The sequence below is a fragment of the Canis aureus genome, chromosome 21 (genome assembly GCF_053574225.1).
Source record: "Canis aureus isolate CA01 chromosome 21, VMU_Caureus_v.1.0, whole genome shotgun sequence".
NCBI lineage: Eukaryota > Metazoa > Chordata > Mammalia > Carnivora > Canidae > Canis > Canis aureus.
This window is the reverse complement of record NC_135631.1, coordinates 2,127,395-2,147,122: the sequence shown is the minus strand read 5'-3', so window position 1 is coordinate 2,147,122 and position 19,728 is coordinate 2,127,395. Positions and strand designations below refer to the sequence as shown.

At 49.8% G+C, this 19,728-nt stretch overlaps 1 protein-coding gene and 1 long non-coding RNA gene across 6 annotated transcripts in view; one reads left to right on the top strand and one right to left on the bottom strand.

Moving 5' to 3' along the window:
* The window catches only part of LOC144292191 (uncharacterized), a 76,719-nt gene that overhangs the window by 26,815 nt on the left and 30,176 nt on the right, over positions 1-19,728 (bottom strand). The window lies entirely within an intron of this gene.
* SLC22A6 (solute carrier family 22 member 6) lies at positions 6,634-14,964 on the top strand. 3 transcript variants are annotated; one of them, XR_013359662.1, is made up of 11 exons: positions 6,639-7,296; positions 7,661-7,764; positions 8,010-8,164; positions 9,600-9,768; positions 10,232-10,355; positions 10,505-10,620; positions 11,681-11,895; positions 11,997-12,105; positions 13,683-13,886; positions 14,111-14,372; positions 14,622-14,964. XR_013359662.1 is itself a non-coding variant. In XM_077862072.1 (10 exons), exons 1-10 carry the CDS (start codon positions 6,928-6,930, stop codon positions 14,196-14,198), a joined length of 1,653 nt encoding a protein of 550 aa, XP_077718198.1. In that variant the 5' UTR covers positions 6,639-6,927; the 3' UTR covers positions 14,199-14,386. The 3 variants fall into 3 exon arrangements, 2 of the variants coding, with proteins under 2 accessions (XP_077718199.1, XP_077718198.1); XM_077862072.1 differs by lacking the exon at positions 14,622-14,964 and having other exon boundaries at positions 14,111-14,386; XM_077862073.1 differs by lacking the exons at positions 13,683-13,886; positions 14,111-14,372; positions 14,622-14,964 and adding an exon at positions 13,566-13,594 and having other exon boundaries at positions 6,634-7,296.

Sequence of the window (19,728 nt, the reverse complement as noted above, 5' to 3'; positions counted from 1 at the left end):
AAAAGACTCAGTGAGGGGTGCCTGGGTGGCTCAGTAGGTTAAGCGTCTGCCTTTGGCTCAGGTCATGATTCCAGGGTCCTGGAATCAAGCCCCACATCAGACTCCCTGCTCAACAGTGGTGGGAGGGTCTGCTTCTCTCTCTCCCTCTGCCCCTCCTCCCTGCTTGTGTGCTCTTTCTCTGTCAAATATATACATAAAATCTTAAAAAAAAAAAAAGACTCGGTGAGACTATCACAATTCTTTTTTTCTAAGATTTTATTTTTTTTATTTGACAGAGAGAGAGCGAGCAAGAGCAGGGAGGAGAGGAAGAGGGAGAAGCAGACGCCCCACTGAGTAGGGAGCCCCACGTGGAGCTCAATCCCAGGACCCCAAGATCATGACCTGAACCGAAGGCAGATGCTAACCGACTAAGCCACCCAGGCACCCCTCTATTCACATTGACTCTTAATGGATTCCAGGTCCCAGGTCCTCCTTGGACCTGGATATATGTTCTGACCCTGAGTTCGAGAAAAAATCCTGCATTCTCTAAACAGCTTTTTATTTTGTTTCAGTTAAACTCAAGGGTTTCCAAACCAAACAATTCCAAAAGCAGCTCCTCTCCCTCTATCATTTCAACACTGATGTTCCCCAGACTTCTTTCCTAAGACCCCTTCCTCGAACATTCTTTACCAGCCCTGTCCAGAAGAAATGTAATGCAAGCCACTTATGTCATTTAAAACTCCTAGCAGCCATTTCTTAAAAAGAGGTCAAATTAATTTTAAGTATGTATATATGACAATAACAATATATTTTATTTAACCCAAAATACCCATATTACCATTTCAACATGTAATCAATACAAAAGTTATCGATAAAGATATTTTACAGCCTTTAATTCATATTAAGTCTTCAGAATCTGGTGTGTATTTGACCCTAATAGCATATGTCAGTTCAGACTGGCTCAGTTCACATGCTCAGCAACACCAGCAGCCACCGTATCAGACAACTCAGAAACACTCCAGGGCTGCGACTGTCAGCCACAGAGTTCGCTATTCTCAAATCTGTATTTAGATTTGAAAGACAGCTTAATAAAAATGAAAGAGATCATAATCCACCCCTGCTTCAACTTTTCAGTGAATTCCCAGTGGGATGAAATCTATACTCCGTTACAAGGCCAGTCCCGCTCAGGCCCCAACCTGCCTTGATGGCTTCAGTTTTAACACCCTCTGCTTTGCAACCTGAAATCTAGCCTCATTCTACTTTTGTCCATTCCCAGACTGCACGAACCTAGCCTAACCCCTGCCCTTCATCCATACTCAGCACTTGACATCTCCCCATCCTCCCCCACTGCACTTGGCATGGGGTCAGCTAGCCATGGGGCCACCAGGGCCTCCCCTTGGCTTGACTGGGTCTCTACCTGAGGGCAGAAGAATTGGGCTCAGTGAGGAACACAGTCCTGCTGCCCCATGCCCCGTCTTTCAGCTGTCCAGAATTCAGGGTGGCTCCCAGGATGTCTTGGCCATAATCATTCCCGGGCTGTTCCAGGGTGTTTATTGTGAAGACACACAGAAAGGGAAGATGCCCAGGAAAGCACTTCCCAGTTACATGGTCAGGCCTCCTGATGAACTAGGATGCCAGTCAGGATGTACATGGCCCATTCCTCTTGCTATTCCCAAATCCCCAGTCTGGATTCCACCTGTTGTCCACCTCTACTTTCCTCTACAGCTACGGCTCCTCCTGCAGGAGGCTACTCCTCCGTGTTCTCAGTCCCTGAGGTCAGCCTTCAATGGGCTCAGTGAATCGTCATCCAATATGGAGCACCTCTCTTGGGCAGAATCCTCATGCTGAGCCACCTCATTGGTTACTCCCCTCATGTCCAGCCTTTAAATGGCAGTTTGGGATGCATTTCTAATTTCTGCACCATTCATTATTAGCCAGGGTAGTCATGCCATGAGACATAAAACTCACAATTTAGGGGCACATGGGTGGCTCAGTAGGTGATCCAGGGGCCCTGGGACCAAGCCCCACATCGGGGTCTCTGCTCAGGGGGGAGCCTGCTCCTCCCTCTCACTCTGCTCACCACTCATGCTTGCTCTCTCTTTCTCTCTTTTAAAATCTTTTTTTAAAAAAACAACTCACAATTTGGCTCCTTGCTCAGCATGTTGCTATGTGCCTGGCAGGCACTTGGAGTTTGCCAGACATCTCTCCAAGCCAATCATTTCAAACTCACACTTAGGACTTGTGATCTGAACAAGAATATTTTCTCTGACCTGTAAGTTATTTACTTGAAGTCTCATGAAACAATCAAAATCAAAATCACATGTAGTCATGCACTTTAAATCCCATTTATTTAACTGAATAAAATTAAGGTTTTTTAATTTTTATTTTAGTGTTTGAGAGAGAGAATATGTGTGAACATGAGCAGGAGGAAGGGCAGAGGGACATGCAGACTCGCCGCTGAGTGGGGAGTCCCATGCGGGGCTCAGTCCCAGGACCTTGGGATCATAACCAGAGCTGAAGGCAGATATCTAACCAACTGAGCCACCCAGATGTCCCCAGAATAAAATTATACAAAATCTGGATGTCTCAGAAAATCTGAGATGTGTGATGGCTGCTGGCATGGTAAAGAAAAAAAAAAAAAAAAGGCAGTGGAATCAAGGGGGCCCAGTTCTAGATTTGCTTGCTGTATGATCAAGGACAAACCCCTTGCCTACTCTGTGCCTTGGCCTCCTTATCTGTACAATGAGAAGTTTTCATCTGAGTAATAGCATTCAGCTCTGATGGTATGTGGTTCTGTGGCTCTTGGCCAATCAGAAGTCCCGGATTTGACCCCTTCTTGGTGAGCATGGCCAGAACTGAAGTCCACATTCCAGTCAGTCCAGGGAGTCCAACTCTGAGTATTTAATGACTCAGAATGTCCCTAAAGGATAGTTCTTATTCTGCAAATCATTCGCTATGGGAGCAATTCCACCCAGAAATTCTCCATAAGCTGGGAGGCTGGTGGGAAGTCTCCTTGCTAGCTACATGATCCCAGAAGCCAACGACAATTGAGTCCCTGGAGTCTCCAGTTGAGCCTTTTCTAGGCTCAGACTGGCTTAGAGCTGGTCAGGCACTAGGGAGGGGGCTCTTCGCAAAGGCAGGGTCGGGTTCAGAAAGGGAGGGTGTTTATAGGGGCCACCATCTCCCCCACTGCCCTCAATACTCGTCCCACTCCCCCATGAGGGCACCAAGTCCTGGCAGGAGATTGGCCCTAGAGCCCCCAAGCTGTTTGTCCAGCTGTCCTCACATCCCCAGGCCACAAGGCTCTTATATACCTTGGCCTGGAGAATGTTGTCAGGCATCTGGACACCCACTGGGTCCCAGCCCAGAACCAACACTGGGTGGAGGGAGGGAGGCTGGGCTGAATTATACCCCTCTCTGGGCCTCCCTATTCTCTTCTGCACATAATGAGACTGGATGAGCCCTAAGACCTCCTTAGCTGGGGGTTCCACACCTTTAAAGCAACAGGAAACAACCTGGCTTTGAAGTTAGACAGAATAGCCTAAGACTTCACATACCCCAGCTCCTCAACAGACAGTAAATGTCCTCCCAACTTAATACGCAAAAGTGTAGTTTGTGTAAACTGCACAATGATAGCAGGGCATCTTGAGTCCTTATAGAAGAATCAGAAATCAAACTGCTTCCCCTCAACAATAAGACTTCAAGATTTATGCGTAGAAGAGAGGAGACAAGCCTTCTCCCTTCTTGGCCTCTTGCATCAGCTAATTCATACCGGACCTGGCTACCTCCCATAAAACTCCAGAACCCCAACCATCCATGCTGTTCAGACATCTGCCAAAGTATGTGGTGAAGTGGGGTGGGCAGACAGTCAATAGAAGGCAGATAACAGGGAGGCACAGCCAGAGACCCCAACAGAAACACACCAGAAGAAGAGCCTGGCATAGAACCTCAAACCAACAGTCGAGTTAGAACGTGGTGGAGAATAGTGTTGGCCTGGACACAGGAAGATCCAGGTCCCGATTTGGCTCCTTTAGTGGCAAAACTGGCTACGTATGCCTAGAAATGGCTGCCATGCTCCAGGGCCCAGACTACTCTGCTGTACTCCAGTAGAACATGGAGGAGTTCTCCTCTTCACTTTCAAACATTTTCCCTACTCAAATAAGAGCATGGGCATTCTCAGAAATATTTTGGTAGGAGTCATTTGTATGATTGGAATATCCTTAGCCAAGCGGGTATGGGATGGATAGCTTCAAAATAAGTCTGAGACATCTTTTAGGGTAGGGTTTTCCAAACTTAGCACTATTGACATTTGGGGTCCAGAAAATTTTTGATTATGGGGAGCTGCCCTATGCATTATAGGATGTTTAGCAGAATCCCTGGATTCTACCCACTGCATGCCCGTAGTGCTACCATCCCCAATCATCTGATGAGATCTGATTGGTTGGATCATGAGTTGGGAATACCAATAGAGCACATCATAACTCCTTGCTTTTATTTAATTTTTTTTAAGTAGGCTCCTCACCCTGTGTAGAGCCCAATGTGGGGCTTAACTTCCTGACTCTGAGATCAAGACCTGATCTGAGATCAAGATACTTAATGGACTGAGCCACACAGGTACCCCAACATCTTCTTGCTTTTAATTTGCATAGTGCATAGTATATAAAACATGGATTCTGGACTCAGTTTACTTGGATCTAAATCCAACCAAAAATGTCTCCAGACATTGCCAAATGTCTCCTGGAAGGGGGAGGGGTAGAGGTGGAAGGAGTTGGAGGGAATCACCTCCAGTAGAAAATCACTGTTCTAGAGTAAGATGTGTTTAGGCCTATTTTCTCTCTAAAATCAATATAATAGTCTCACCTTTTTACCAGAAACAAATAATAAGAACAGTTCATACTCACCAAGATCCAGGGCAGTAGGTACTTTAAGATCTTTACTTAAAGTATTCACTCATTTAACCCTCAATAATCCAATGAGGCAGACACGACTACTATACCCATCTTGCAAACAAGAATACTGAGAAATATAGGACTTTAGCAACTTGCCCTGTCTATGCAAACAGCAAATGTGGAATGAGGATTTAGATCCAAGTAAACTGACTCCAGAGTCTGTGTTTTATATACTACGCACTATGAAAACTAAAAGCAAGAAGTTGTTGGAGTGCCCATGTGCCTCAGTCCTTTAAGCATCTTGATCTCAGCCCAGGTCTTTTTTTGTTTTTAAGATTTAAGACTCATGAGAGAGAGAGAGAGGCAGAGACATAGGCAGAGGGAGAAGCAGGCTCCATGTAGGGGGCCTGATGTGGGACTCGATCCTGGACCCCAGGATCACTCCCTGAGCCGAAGGCAGATGCTTTACCGCTGAGCCACCCAGGCGTCCCATCAGCTCAGGTCTTGATCTTAGTGTCATGAGTTCAAGCCCCACGTTGGGCTCTGCACTGGGTGAGGAGCCTACTAAAAAAAAAAAAAAAAAAAAAAAGTTTAAAACTAAATTAAAGCAAGAGGTTGTGATGTGCTCTATTGGATTCCCAACCCATGATCCAATCAATCAGATCTTACAGAAGCCCATCCGATCAAAACACAGCACTGCCCTAATCTTGAGTGATCAGAGCTCAGGAGCCAAACCGTTGGAGGAAATCAAGCGATTGTCTTAGAGTTGTGGCTACAAATAAAATAAGCTCATGCTCACTGAAAAAAAAAATAAAAACAAAAATATGGACAGAGTCAACAAGACAAAGGGAAATTTTTGAATCAGAATAAGCCAGAAGGGGATCCCTGGGTGGCGCAGCGGTTTGGCGCCTGCCTTTGGCCCAGGGCGCGATCCTGGAGACCCGGGATCGAATCCCACATCGGGCTCCCGGTGCATGGGGCCTGCTCCTCCCTCTGTCTGTGTCTCTGCCTCTCTCTCTCTCTCTCTCTCTCTGTGTGACTATCATAAATAAATAAAAATTTTTAAAAAATAAAAATAAAAATGTCAGAATAAGCCAGAAGGTAAAAGCTGACATACCAGGAGACTCAATCTGCATCATGTGTGATACGGGTTCTTAGATCGCACTCCTTCACAAGTAGCCTCTGACCTCTTTCATTTCATTTCTTCCAACTGAACAAAGCTGTGGTCCCATAAGATATGAACTGTCCCCAGGGAGACCAGAGACCGAGGTTGCTAATTTTAGCAAATAAGAATACAAGATGCCCAGTTAAATCTGAGTTTCAGATCACTGAATACTTTTTTAGTATAAGTATGTCCCATGTAATATTAGGGATATACTTCTACTATAATAAAATGTTATTTATTACTTATTATTTATTTGTTGCTCTGATACTGGGAGTTCTGTATTTTCTCTCACAACCATTCCCAGAGACAGACTGCTTGGATTCTGTCCACTCAAAAGGACAGAAGTCCCTCAAGAGGCCACCACACTTCCCAGAGCACAGGCTTCTCACTACAAGGAAGTCAATAAGGCCCCACCTGCCCCCTCCCACCCCCAGATGCCCTCCCAGGACATCCCCTCTCACCACCCCCACTCCAGCCCATTCTCCTGCCCTTTATACCCACTTGGAGAATTTCCACTGACACAAGGATACTCAGAGGGTTAATCCTTCTGATACCAAGTCACACTTTAACTCATTCCCTCCAGGCCAAGGATTAAATCCTGCCCATGTAGGGGTCAGGGCTACCTAGACCCTGAAAGCTGAGCACCCCACCCCCAAGTGAGGGGAGGCTCAAGGGAAAGGGAGGGACAGAAGACGGAGAGAGAGGGAAGGAGGGGCCGCCAGCCAGGCTCCTGTCCCCCCACAGAGCCAGCTCAGATTCAGCTCTAGGAACAGCTCCGCAGCAGAAGCGACGGCGGCTCCTCTCCTCTTGCCGAGGACAGCAGCGCACGGAGGCACAGACAGAGGTGCAAGGACCGGAAGTCCTCAGCCCCCAGCTGCTTGGCCGCCGGGCCCCATGGCCTTCAACGACCTCCTGCAGCAGGTGGGGGGGGTCGGCCGCTTCCAGCAAATCCAGGTCACTCTGGTGGTCCTCCCCCTGCTCCTGATGGCTTCCCACAACACCCTGCAGAACTTCACGGCCGCCATCCCCACCCACCACTGCCGCCCGCCCGCCAATGCCAACCTCAGCACGGATGGGGAGCTGGAGGCCTGGCTACCCCGGGACAGGCAGGGGCAGCCCGAGTCCTGCCTCCACTACACCATCCCCCAACAGGGACCACCTTTTCCCAACGGCACAGACGCCAACAGCACGGGGGCCACGGAGCCCTGCACCAATGGCTGGATCTACGACAACAGCACCTTCCCTTCCACCATCGTGACTGAGGTGAGGATACCTGGGCCCTCTGCTCCATATGCCACGCGGACTTGCCTTCCCCTCTGAGGCAGGCAGACAGAGGCACAGGCATGCACGCATACGCACACACACACGAACACACAGAGACTGTCTCAGATTCACCAGAGGCCAAGATGGGGAGATGAATAAAGGGGTTCAAGATGGGGACCTCTACAGAAAAGGGGGACCTCTACAAGAAAAGTCTCTCAGCTACTGGAACTGGGGAAGAACACAGCAAAGGGCAATGTCAGGGGAAGAGGGTGACATAGGCCTCAGAGGGACAGCCCAAAGGAGGGGACGGGAGCCCTGCAGCCCCGGCTTACCTCTGTCTGACCCTTGTCCCCTCTCCCCACAGTGGGACCTCGTGTGTTCTAACAGGGCCTTACGCCAGCTGGCCCAGTCCTTGTACATGGTAGGGGTGCTTCTCGGAGCCATGGTGTTTGGGTACCTGGCAGACAGGTCAGTCCTGGGCAGAGCCACGGGGGCGGGCTGAGTCTGGGCCTCAGCTGGGTTCAGGTCCGCCTTCCCACCTGGGGCTGGTCTGAGGACCTATGGGGCCAGCCTCATGACACCGCACAGGTCCTGAAAGGACAACCCCTGCCCCTGCCCCAGAGACTTACCCAGGGCAAGCCCTCCTCTCTATACCCTTCCCTGCACAGTCAGCCCTCAGGACCCCTGCTGCTGTCCTTCCCTCCCTGCCACAGGCTGGGCCGCCGCAAGTTGCTGATCCTGAACTACCTGCAGACAGCCGTGTCGGGAACCTGCGCAGCCTTCGCTCCCAGCTTCCCCGTCTACTGTGCCTTCCGGCTCCTCTCTGGCATGTCGCTGGCTGGCATCGCCCTCAACTGCATGACGCTGAGTGAGGGATGCCAGGAGGGCAGGGCGGGTCCCTACCCACTCCTCACTGACCACCCGACCCCAGCGGCCACATTCCACTTCCTCTCCCAGCCAACCCCTCCTGAGTCCTTCCTGCCCTCTTTTGAGGCAGCCAACATAAACAGCCTTTTTCTCGGACTCATATCATCCTGATCCCTCATTGAGACCCCATCTCAAACTTCATTTTTAGGGCCAGGCAATTCCCATAAATGACTGAAGCCAACTGGGTACCAGGGGCATTAGGGAATAGTGAGGACTGTAGCCAAAGGAGAGTCGCACCCCCATCCAGAGGGGCCGCAGTCACTCAGCTGCCCGAGCCAGAAGGTTCAGGGCTGTCAGATCTTATCCCTTCCTCTCTATTAATGTAAAATATCCCAATTTTTTAATGTTGGAAATTAATGCTAATATTTTTAACATACGGTAAGCCAGCATCATGTAGACCAAATACATTTATGGCCTGAGCATGGTCTGTCCATGAGCCATCAGTGTGCATCCTCTGATAAATCACCTCCTTCCCCCTGGTTCTCAGATAAGGAACCTATGACTTGGAAGAAGGGAAAGGATTTACCCAAGGTCGTCCCTCAAGCCCAGAAGGGAATCTATGGATTGAGGGTTCTCTGGACTACAGAGTTAACTGGGATGGCCAGGGCTAGGCAGGACACCTAGAGAATTGAGCCCCAAAACCCAGTCTAGTGTCCAAGTCATTGCCCCAGCAGCCAAATCAGGAGCCCACAAGGAACAAAGCTGGGCCTCTTTCGACCACAACCGAGAGATGTGCCTCCCACTTTGACTCTCCTGTATGGAGGAAAGCCACTGTCTCCTCCGAGCTGCTCTGGCCATTAAATCTGCCCAGGCTGAGGAAGGAAAGCCAGCACTGAGTGGTCAGAGATGCTCTGAAGGGAAAAGAGGCCCTCGCCAGGACAGTGGTTTGGAGGGCAGCAAGAAATAGTGGGGGGAGTGGAGGCAACAATCCCTAGGGATTCCTTTTTTTATTTTTTTTTATAGAAGGTTTTTTTTTTTTTAAGATTTTATTTATTTATTCATGAGAGACACACACACAGAGAGAGAGAGAGGCATAGACATAGGCAGAGGGAGAAGCAGGCTCCATGCAGGGAGCCCGATGTGGGATTCGATCCTGGGACTCCAGGATCACGCCCCAGGTGGAAGGCAGACGTTAAACCTCTGAGCCACCCAGGCATCCCTCCCTAGGGATTCCAAACCCATCTCCCCATTCCTACTCTCACCGAAAGTCCCTCACTTCCCCCATCATGGCACACATCCTCATTTGATGTATCTTCCACTGAGCCTCAGGACAGATCAAAGTTTGGGTGGAGAGAGGAGTCTTTGCCTGGCCCAGGGGTCTCCATCCACCAGGCAGCCCAGTCAGTGGCATCGCTCTGTTCTCACCCTCTTTCCAGATGTGGAGTGGATGCCCATCCACACACGGGCTTGTGTGGGCACCCTGACTGGCTATGTGTACAGCCTGGGCCAGTTTCTCCTGGCCGGTGTGGCCTTGGCCGTGCCCCACTGGCGCCACCTGCAGCTCCTGGTCTCCGTGCCTTTTTTCGCCTTCTTCATCTACTCCTGGTGTGTGGGGGCCCAGGGTGGGCAGGGGTGCCCAAGGGCTGCCCAGAAGCTGCAAGGGACAGGCATCCCCCAGCCACACCACACACTCCACCACACCAAATCAGAGAAGATCAAGGCCAGGAGGTCAAACCCAAGCCAGTGCCTCCGTGTGACAGATGGGAAAACTGAGGCTGTGGGAGGAATGATTTGGGCCCCCCTACCCCAGGGATTGGGTTCTTCAGCTTCCCCCAGTTCTCTAGCCTGCCTGCACTGCTGCCTTTACCCAACATCCAAAAGCTGAGCTTTCGGGTTGGGCAATGGGTCATCACCCATTTGTGGTCCTAGAGAGAGGGATTTGGCCAAACCCCAGATTCCCAGCCTTAAATGAAATCTCACTGCAGGCCCCTGGGAGCCCATCACCTGCCCCCAGCCCAGGCGACTGGAACTGAAGCCATGTCAACACCTACCCCACCCCCACTCCCAGGTTCTTTATCGAGTCGGCCCGCTGGTACTCCTCCTCCGGAAGGCTAGACCTCACCCTGAGGGCCCTGCAGAGAGTGGCCTGGATCAATGGGAAGCAGGAAGAGGGCACCAAGCTGAGTATGGAGGTGAGACCCCCAAGACCTCCCATGACACTCCACAAGGATTCTACCCTCAAACCCTGAACCCAGGTCTCAGAGGCCTTCCCTGAGTAAGGGATTAGTCTGGGAGGAGCTTCTGGAGGAGTCCAGGCCCTGAGCCCTGCCCATCCTGGCAGGTGCTCCGGGCCAGTCTGCAGAAGGAGCTGACCATGGGCAAAGGCCAGGCTTCCGCCTTGGAGTTGCTGCGCTGCCCCGCCCTTCGCCACCTCTTCCTCTGCCTCTCCATGCTGTGGTAGGCCCAGACAGACCCAGTGACAGAGAGATAGACCAGACACAAATGGCTGGTTGGGGAGAGAGTGAATGCAATGGGTGGAAGAATCCAGATAAAAGGGAGGAAAATCAGCGGTCCTGCCCTGAGGGGCAGTAACCCTCCACCAGAGACAGTCTTGAAGAACCAGATGACCTCTCCTCAGTTCACTTCCAGTCTCCACACTGAGCACCAATCTCCATCTTCGTCTCCTTTTACTAACCCTGTTCCCATATGGAAACACCGCATCAGGACAGGTCAGCCCCAGAGTCAGTAGAATTACATCTTGAAGGCTGAGAGACCAGTCTAGCTTGCAAAATATTTGGAGACTTTATTGGCCTTACAGTGCCTGCCAGAAACACAAGCATAGACAATAAGATGCTTAAAACTCATCTCCAAAAGTACACTTTGGCCAAGGCTGGTATCAGCCAAAAACATCCCTTTCCTGTTGCAACATTTCCCATTACCCTTCTGATGTACTACCGCCCTCCTGATCCCATCACCAAAGTAACCTCCTGACAGGAGAAGCACGGTCAACTGTTCCACCAATAGAGTTTTTGGTTCTGATTTGGGATTTACTCCAGGTTGCGGGTCCTATCCAATAACCCAAGCTTCATTATGTGGACTCCTGATGCGTTAAGAAACACAACACCCACCCCAGAACCCTGCACAGGTCTGAAAAGCTCTCTGGCCTTTCCCAACACCTTGAACCTAAAGATGTGGCTTGAAAATCCACCTGCCCTCAGCCCCGTATCAATATACAAGATAAACACCAAAACTATATAAATCATACATGACAACTAAGTGAAAAATCCCCTGATAGACCAGGGACACTCGTTAGTAAAAGGCTGAGAAATTTGAGTGTCGGAGGACTACCCCACACTTAGACTAAATGCATATTAAATGTCCAAAGAAATATTAGCCAAGGCAGATTCCAGCTTCTTAAGCAGGGTAACTGGTGTAGCTCACCCCTACATTGAGTGAGCACCCCCCCTACTGTAAACCTTCCTAACAAACTCCATCTCCCTCTTCCCTCCCCCACTAGGTTTGCCACTAGTTTTGCTTACTACGGGCTGGTCATGGACCTACAGGGCTTTGGGGTCAGCCTCTACCTAATCCAGGTGATTTTTGGTGCTGTGGACCTGCCTGCTAAGCTTGTAGGCTTCCTTGTCATCAACTCTCTGGGCCGCCGGCCTGCCCAGATGGCCTCACTGCTGCTGGCAGGCATCTGCATCCTGGTGAATGGGGTTGTACCCCAAGGTGAGCACCCACAAGTACCCCTGGTCCTTCATCCTTAGCCCTATCCCCAGATGCTCAGCCCCCACTCCTGAGCTCCCATGGACCCCTTCTTTTCTCTCTAGATCAATCCATTGTCCGCACCTCCCTTGCTGTGCTGGGGAAAGGCTGCCTGGCAGCTTCTTTCAACTGCATCTTCTTATATACTGGGGAGCTGTACCCCACAGTGATCCGGTGAGTGGGAGCCTAGTGGGAGGGGTCTTGGGACAAGACATTCCCCCACGCATAGGTCAGACCCCAGAGCACTATCCAGTGTGCCGCAGCCCTGGGCCCCCTCCCAGTACCCATCAGTACAAAGCGTGTATCAGCCACTCAGTACACACTTCATGGCTAACACAGGTGTGCCTGCCCACTAAGCCCTTACTGGATCCAAGGAAAAGATCTCAAAAGGACCCACCAACTGGGACAAGGTAGAGAGCCAAGAAGACACACATCTTAGAGGCAATTAATCAAAGTTTCCCCCCACAACTTTGATCTCCAAAGCATAAGTTAGGAGCTGCCACCAAATCTAAATTTCATCTATAAACCAAGCGGTACACCTGAAAATAAAGACCAAACAGGAAAGTAATTTCTTATCACGAGAGCCACATTTAATAATGCTGATACTTGGTAGCTATAAGGATAAACATAGCACTGCTTTTTGAGTGCCAAAATGGGGGGGGGGCATTTTGCATTAAGAAACAAGAAATACGGTCTATTTTAAGAATGGGACCAAAATTTACATGAGATGTCAAAGATAGGCCAGGCTTCCCTAGGCTATTCGGAATGAGCAGGGTCATGGTTGCTGTCCTGCACCCTCACAGGATTTCAGAGGAAAGAGCTACAGTATAAGCACTTACTATGTGCCAGGCACCATCTTAAACTTTCAACAGATATCAACTCATTGAATCATCATGACAAGCCTATAAAGTAGCTAGTAGTAGGGATCCCTGGGTGGCGCAGCAGTTTGGCACCTGCCTTTGGCCCAGGGCGCGATCCTGGAGACCCAGGATGGAATCCCACGTTGGGCTCCCGGTGCATGGAGCCTGCTTCTCCCTCTGCCTGTGTCTCTGCCTCTCTCTCTCTCTCTGTGTGACTATCATAAATAAATAAAGATTTAAAAAAAATAATAAATAAAGTAGCTAGTAGGACTCTCCCCATTTTACAAATGAGAAAACAGCCATAGCAAGGTTAAGTGACTTGCCCAATGACACACAGCCTGTAAGGAAGGAAGCTTGAATCCAAGCAGTATGTCTCTTGAGTCAAGGTTTTTAACCTCTGCTCTCATAGAGAATGTTCTTAACATATTCTTAACTTGCTGCTTCCAGGTCCTCTCCCCTGGAGATTCTAATCCAATAGATTGTGTGGGCTGGGGCATCTATAACTCAAAATCCCCCCCAGGGCGATCTGAGTACGACTTGCCTAACTTAACTGTCTAATGTGACAGCTCAGGAATTGAGGCCTGGAGAGGAAAAGGGACTCTTTCTCTTTCTCAGGTCATATGTAGCAAGTTATAAAGGCAGAGGAAATCCAGTCTCCTGATTCTCTGGCCAGAGCCCTTCCCACCTGTGGTGGCTTTGTTTTGTTTTGTTTTGTTTTGTTTTGTTTTGTTTAATCTGCAAAACAAATGCCAAATTGGTTTGCTAATCAAACAGGGAATAGAGGAGGGGCCAGGAGGCCTTGACCTGAGCTGCCCTGACCTCAAACTCAGCCAGCACCTCAGCATTCATACTAGACCAGTGACTGATACCACCGCACATTGGGCCCCACAGGCAGACGGGCATGGGAATGGGCAGCACCATGGCCCGAGTGGGCAGCATCGTGAGCCCGCTGGTGGGCATGACTGCTGAGCTCTACCCCTCCGTGCCTCTCTTCATCTACGGCGCGGTCCCCGTGGCTGCCAGCGCTGTCACTGCCCTCCTGCCAGAGACCCTGGGCCAGCCACTGCCAGACACAGTGCAGGACATGGAAAACAGGTAGGAGCAGGGATTTACCCGGGGTGACAGACCCAGGCCAGGGCTCTTTGTCCACTTCCCCCAGCTGGCTGGAAGTCTCCTGGAGTCCTTCCTGGGGCTCCTGGCTCCAGGGAGCAGTAGATGGGACAGAGAGATGGTGGCTGGGCACAGCGAAGTGGGGACCTCCCTGGAAGCCCCCAGCTCCTAGAGGCTGCAGACCCAGGACACCACTCTCTTAACCCCAGGAGAAGAGGAAAGCCAAGGCGGCAGGAGCAAGAGCAGCAGAAGCAGATGGTCCCGCTCCAGGCCTCAGCACAAGGAAATGGACTCTAAACACTGAGAAGGAGCCTTACAGAGCCAGAAATGGAGTGAGGGTCCTACAGGTCCTGAGCCACCCACTCCGGGAAGGGAAAGGGAAAGCCCAAGGGTCCAGGCTGTGGTTCAGGAAAGCCCATCTCAGGGCTCTCCCGCCCTGAGCAGACTCCACCAAGGCCACGTCATTAAAAGGTTTGTGTGCAGCATCTCCTTTGTCTCTCTTGCCTCAAATGCAGTCACCTCTCCAAATCATCCAGTGGCCCAAAAGTCCACGCAGTCTCTGCCCTCAACCCCCAGGACTTTATAAACCATCCTGGAGAAGGTTCTCTTACCTGAGGCCCCTCCCGTGCCCCTACTCCCCGTCCTCTCCCCTCCTTCCCTCTCTACCCCATTCAAATATCTCTGCGGGTTTTGAATATCTTATGCCCCTCCCCCTCCCAGACTGGGAACTGACGAGGATGAAATGAAAGCAGCCAATCAGAGGCTTGGTTTCTGGCTCCTCCCCCTCCGTGAAGGCCAATGGGAATCTCCCGCAGCACAGCGGGATTAAAAGGACCGCTGAGGCTTGACCTCAGGGCGGCGGCCCCTGCTCCTCCAGACTCCGGCAGGGCCCGAGCCCAAACCCGCGGCCGCCGCCGCCGCCTCGCCTCGCCCCGCGCTCCGCGGCCGGAGGTTCCGCCCCTCGCTCCCCTGAGCCGTCGCGCCAACCTCCCTCCACCGAGATTCTCTGCGGTTCCGCCTCCCGCGGGCCCCGGGCTATTAAAGATGAGCGAGACAAACGTTATACGGTCTCCTTCATTCGGGGAATATAAAACACAGTGAGAGGGAATAAAGGGGAAAGGGAAAATGAGTGGGAAATGTCAGAGAGGGAGACAGGACATGAGACTCCGAACTCTGGGAAAGGAACAAAGGGTGATGGAAAGGGAGGTGGGTGGGGGGTCGGGGTGACTGGGTGGCGGGCCCGGAGGGGGCCACTGGACGGGATGAGCACTGGGGGTTATGCTGTATGTTGGCAAATCAAACTCCAGTGAAAAAGAAAAGATGAGAGAGGAGGGAAAGGGGAAGGTGGAACCCAACCTAGAGGGCAGCCCGGGGGGCTCAGAGGTTTAGCGCTGCCTTCGGCCCACGGTGCCATCCTGGAGACCTGGAATCAAGTCCCGCTTCGGGCTCCCTGCGTGGAGCCTGCTTCTCCCTCTGCCTGCGTCTCTGCCTCTCTCTCTCTCTCTCTCTCTCTGTATCTCTCATGAATGAATAAATAAATAAAATCTTAAAAAAAAAAAAGAACCCCAACCAGAGAGCACCAGCACCCAGTGCTACTTCGGTGCCAGGCACAGTCCTAAGCACTTTGCATACATTGACTCCTCTATCTTCCCAGTAACTTTCCAGAGCTAACTACTATTGTTATCCTCATCCTACAGCTGAGAAAACCAAGGCATAGAGTGGTTAAGTCACTTGCCCGAATTCACACAGCTGGGAAATTGTGGAGTCAGGATTAGAATGCAGACAATCCAGCTCTGGAATGCATGTACCTCACACACACACACACACACACACACACACTGCTCAGGGATGTGAGGCACTGAGACTTTGGCCTCTTGCACCCCCAGGTCCTGACTTCTTCTCCTGGCCTGAAAAGAGAGAAGGCTAAAGGGGAGGAGAAAAAGAAATGTGGTAGGAACCATGCGAAAGGAGGGATGGAAGGCAGTTTAGGGGTCACGGTCAGGAAGAGATACGGATATGCAATCAATCACTGCATCAGCAAGGGAGCTCATTTCCAGGAAGCCTAGAGGATATGGAAAAGACAGTTCTTTTTTTTTTTTTAATTTATTTTTTATTGGTGTTCAATTTACTAACATACAGAATAACACCCAGTGCCCGTCACCCATTCACTCCCACCCCCCGCCCTCCTCCCCTTCTACCACCCCTAGTTCGTTTCCCAGAGTTAGCAGTCTTTACGTTCTGTCTCCCTTTCTGATATTTCCCACACATTTCTTCTCCCTTCCCTTATATTCCCTTTCACTATTATTTATATTCCCCAAATGAATGAGAACATATAATGTTTGTCCTTCTCCGACTGACTTACTTCACTCAGCATAATACCCTCCAGTTCCATCCACGTCGAAGCAAATGGTGGGTATTTGTCATTTCTAATAGCTGAGTAATATTCCATTGTATACATAAACCACATCTTCTTTATCCATTCATCTTTCGTTGGACACCGAGGCTCCTTCCACAGTTTGGCTATCGTGGCCATTGCTGCTAGAAACATCGGGGTGCAGGTGTCCCGGCGTTTCATTGCATTTGTATCTTTGGGGTAAATCCCCAGCAGTGCAATTGCTGGGTCGTAGGGCAGGTCTATTTTTAACTGTTTGAGGAACCTCCACACAGTTTTCCAGAGTGGCTGCACCAGTTCACATTCCCACCAACAGTGTAAGAGGGTTCCCTTTTCTCCGCATCCTCTCCAACATTTGTTGTTTCCTGCCTTGTTAATTTTCCCCATTCTCACTGGTGTGAGGTGGTATCTCATTGTAGTTTTGATTTGTATTTCCCTGATGGCAAGTGATGCGGAGCATTTTCTCATGTGCATGTTGGCCATGTCTATGTCTTCCTCTGTGAGATTTCTGTTCATGTCTTTTGCCCATTTCATGATTGGATTGTTTGTTTCTTTGGTGTTGAGTTTAATAAGTTCTTTATAGATCTTGGAAACTAGCCCTTTATCTGATATGTCATTTGCAAATATCTTCTCCCATTCTGTAGGTTGTCTTTGAGTTTTGTTGACTGTATCCTTTGCTGTGCAAAAGCTTCTTATCTTGATGAAGTCCCAATAGTTCATTTTTGCTTTTGTTTCTTTTGCCTTCGTGGATGTATCTTGCAAGAAGTTACTATGGCCGAGTTCAAAAAGGGTGTTGCCTGTGTTCTTCTCTAGGATTTTGATGGAATCTTGTCTCACATTTAGATCTTTCATCCATTTTGAGTTTATCTTTGTGTATGGTGAAAGAGAGTGGTCTAGTTTCATTCTTCTGCATGTGAATGTCCAATTTTCCCAGCACCATTTATTGAAGAGACTGTCTTTCTTCCAATGGATAGTCTTTCCTCCTTTATCGAATATTAGTTGACCATAAAGTTGAGGGTCCACTTCTGGGTTCTCTATTCTGTTCCACTGATCTATGTGTCTGTTTTTGTGCCAGTACCACACTGTCTTGATGACCACAGCTTTGTAGTACAACCTGAAATCTGGCATTGTGATGCCCCCAGATATGGTTTTCTTTTTTAAAATTCCCCTGGCTATTCGGGGTCTGGAAAAGACAGTTCTATTAGCATCCACAGGTGGCAGGAGTCAGGGTACCAGCCATGCCCTGCTGTAAATGTGTTTGCTCAGTCATGCTTGTCTCCTGGCACATTGCCCATTACTCGTTTCCCTGTAGCTAACTCAGCCCCACAGCCCCTCAGCCCTTGGGGAAAGTCCACACCTCTGAAGCTGTACACATTGTCTTCCAGGTGGGACCCTGGGGCTCTAGCTAGTCAGGGAAACCTGGAGAAGGTAGGTAGCCCAGAGCTCCCCTGAAAAAGCCACAAAGCCCTGAGACAGCTCACAGTAGCTCAAAAAGCAGGATTTCCTGGACGAGATGAAATTATGGTAACCCACCCTACCTCCCAGAACGTCTGGGGACTCAGTGTTCTTCCATATGCTGATACTCCCCATGCCCCCCAAGAATTTCTGGGCCATTGTAGGATCCAATAGACGCTCAAGGGCCACTAGCCCTCTTCCTGCTGCCATTTCTCAGGCAGCATTGACCTCATGCCTGAAAAGGAGCACCTAAGACAGTGTCTTCACCAGCCTTGAGCAGGGAGACAGGACCAGTAATGGGAGGCAGGCCACTTGCATCTAGCCCTGCTTTCTGTAGATCTGGAGGTCTTGGGACCAGTGACTTGCCCTATCCCTGCCTCAAAACCCTACCAGAAACTGTAACATACTCTGACTCCTGTGGCTTTCCCATCTCTGTGCTTAGATCACCTGGTATCTTCATCTGCCTCAACCCCTGGCCTGCCCCAGCTGCACACAACCCCTACTGACACAACTGCTGGTGTTGACTCAGCTCCCACCATCGGCACAGAACCCATTTCCCCAGCCCCTGACCAGGGACTTCCTACACTCACCCCATACCCTTGACCAAAGGGATTCCTACCTCCTTCCCATTTTTAAGTTACCAGCAAGTGATCTCCCCAAGAAGTCATCTACAGAATATTGGCTCACATTCCATCCTCTCACATCAGCCCTGAACCTGAGTTTTGACACTGTAATACCTCACCTCCAGTGGTCTTAGATGTTCTACCCAGTTTTGACCATAAAGTCCTAACCTCAGCCAGGACTTGTAGGGCCTTTGCGACCACCCTCAGTGTTTCTACCTGCAGCTCTAAGCAAATCCTGGCCAGGATGGCAGACTCAGGAGGTTTCTCAACTGCCTGACCCCAGTAGAGTGCTCATCAGGAGCCACCTTCCTTCCTGGGCTCCAGCCTTTTACCTCAGGACCCATCTCTACAACTTGGGCTTTAGTCCACAACAAGCCCCTTCACTAGGCTCGTCTCTCTTTTCCCAAGAGTTTTTTTTCATGGCCCTTAAGGAATAGATGTCCTATCAATTAAGCTTTCATATCAGGTGGAGGCTGAATAATAGACCTCCAAAGATGTCCACATTCTAATACATGGAATCCATGAATATGTCACCTTATGTGGTAAAGGGGATTTTGCAGATGTGATTAAGCTAAGAGTCTTGAGATGGGAAAGATGATCCTGGATAATCTGGGTTGGCCTTCTGTGAGTATAGGAGACCAGAGTAGGTAACAGAAACCAGATTTTGGAGTGGTACAAGAAGGGACAACAAGCCGAGAAATGCAAGCTGAAAAAAGCAAGGAAATTGTTTCTCCTCTGAAGCTTCCAGAAGGAACAAAGCTCTACCAACACATTGATCTTAGACTTCTGACCTCTAGAACTATTGGAAAATTGATTTGTGCTGCTTTAAACTACTAAGGTTGTGATAATTTGATGCAACAGCAGTTGGAAACTAATGTACATTCCTCATTCTCAGACTCCTCCAGGGGTGTCAGACTGGCCCCTAAGAGTTTTGTTTTCCCATGTTTCATTTTTTGGTGGGGATAGGGTTTTACTGTCTAGATCGCCATAGGCCTCACCATTCCCTACTGTCTTATACTTGATCGGACCCATACATTTATGTTACCTTATAGTCCTTGTAGCCATTAAGTTTGGAACTCCTAGACTATTCTCTGTTAAACCTCTAACTTACCTTCATATGTATTAAAAATGGTGCGATACTGTTGGGGATTTACCCCAAAGATACAAATGCAATGAAACGCCGGGACACCTGCACCCCGATGTTTATAGCAGCAATGGCCACGATAGCCAAACTGTGGAAGGAGCCTCGGTGTCCAACGAAAGATGAATGGATAAAGAAGATGTGGTTTATGTATACAATGGAATATTACTCAGCTATTAGAAATGACAAATACCCACCATTTGCTTCAACGTGGAT

Coding starts and splice junctions, on each gene's coding strand:
- SLC22A6 (XM_077862072.1), top strand. CDS start 6,928: ATGGCCTTCAACGACCTCCTGCAGCAGGTGGGGGGGGTCGGCCGCTTC. Junction 7,765..8,009: donor TTTGGGTACCTGGCAGACAG/GTCAGTCCTGGG, acceptor TCCCTGCCACAG/GCTGGGCCGCCGCAAGTTGC. Junction 13,887..14,110: donor GTGCAGGACATGGAAAACAG/GTAGGAGCAGGG, acceptor TCTTAACCCCAG/GAGAAGAGGAAAGCCAAGGC.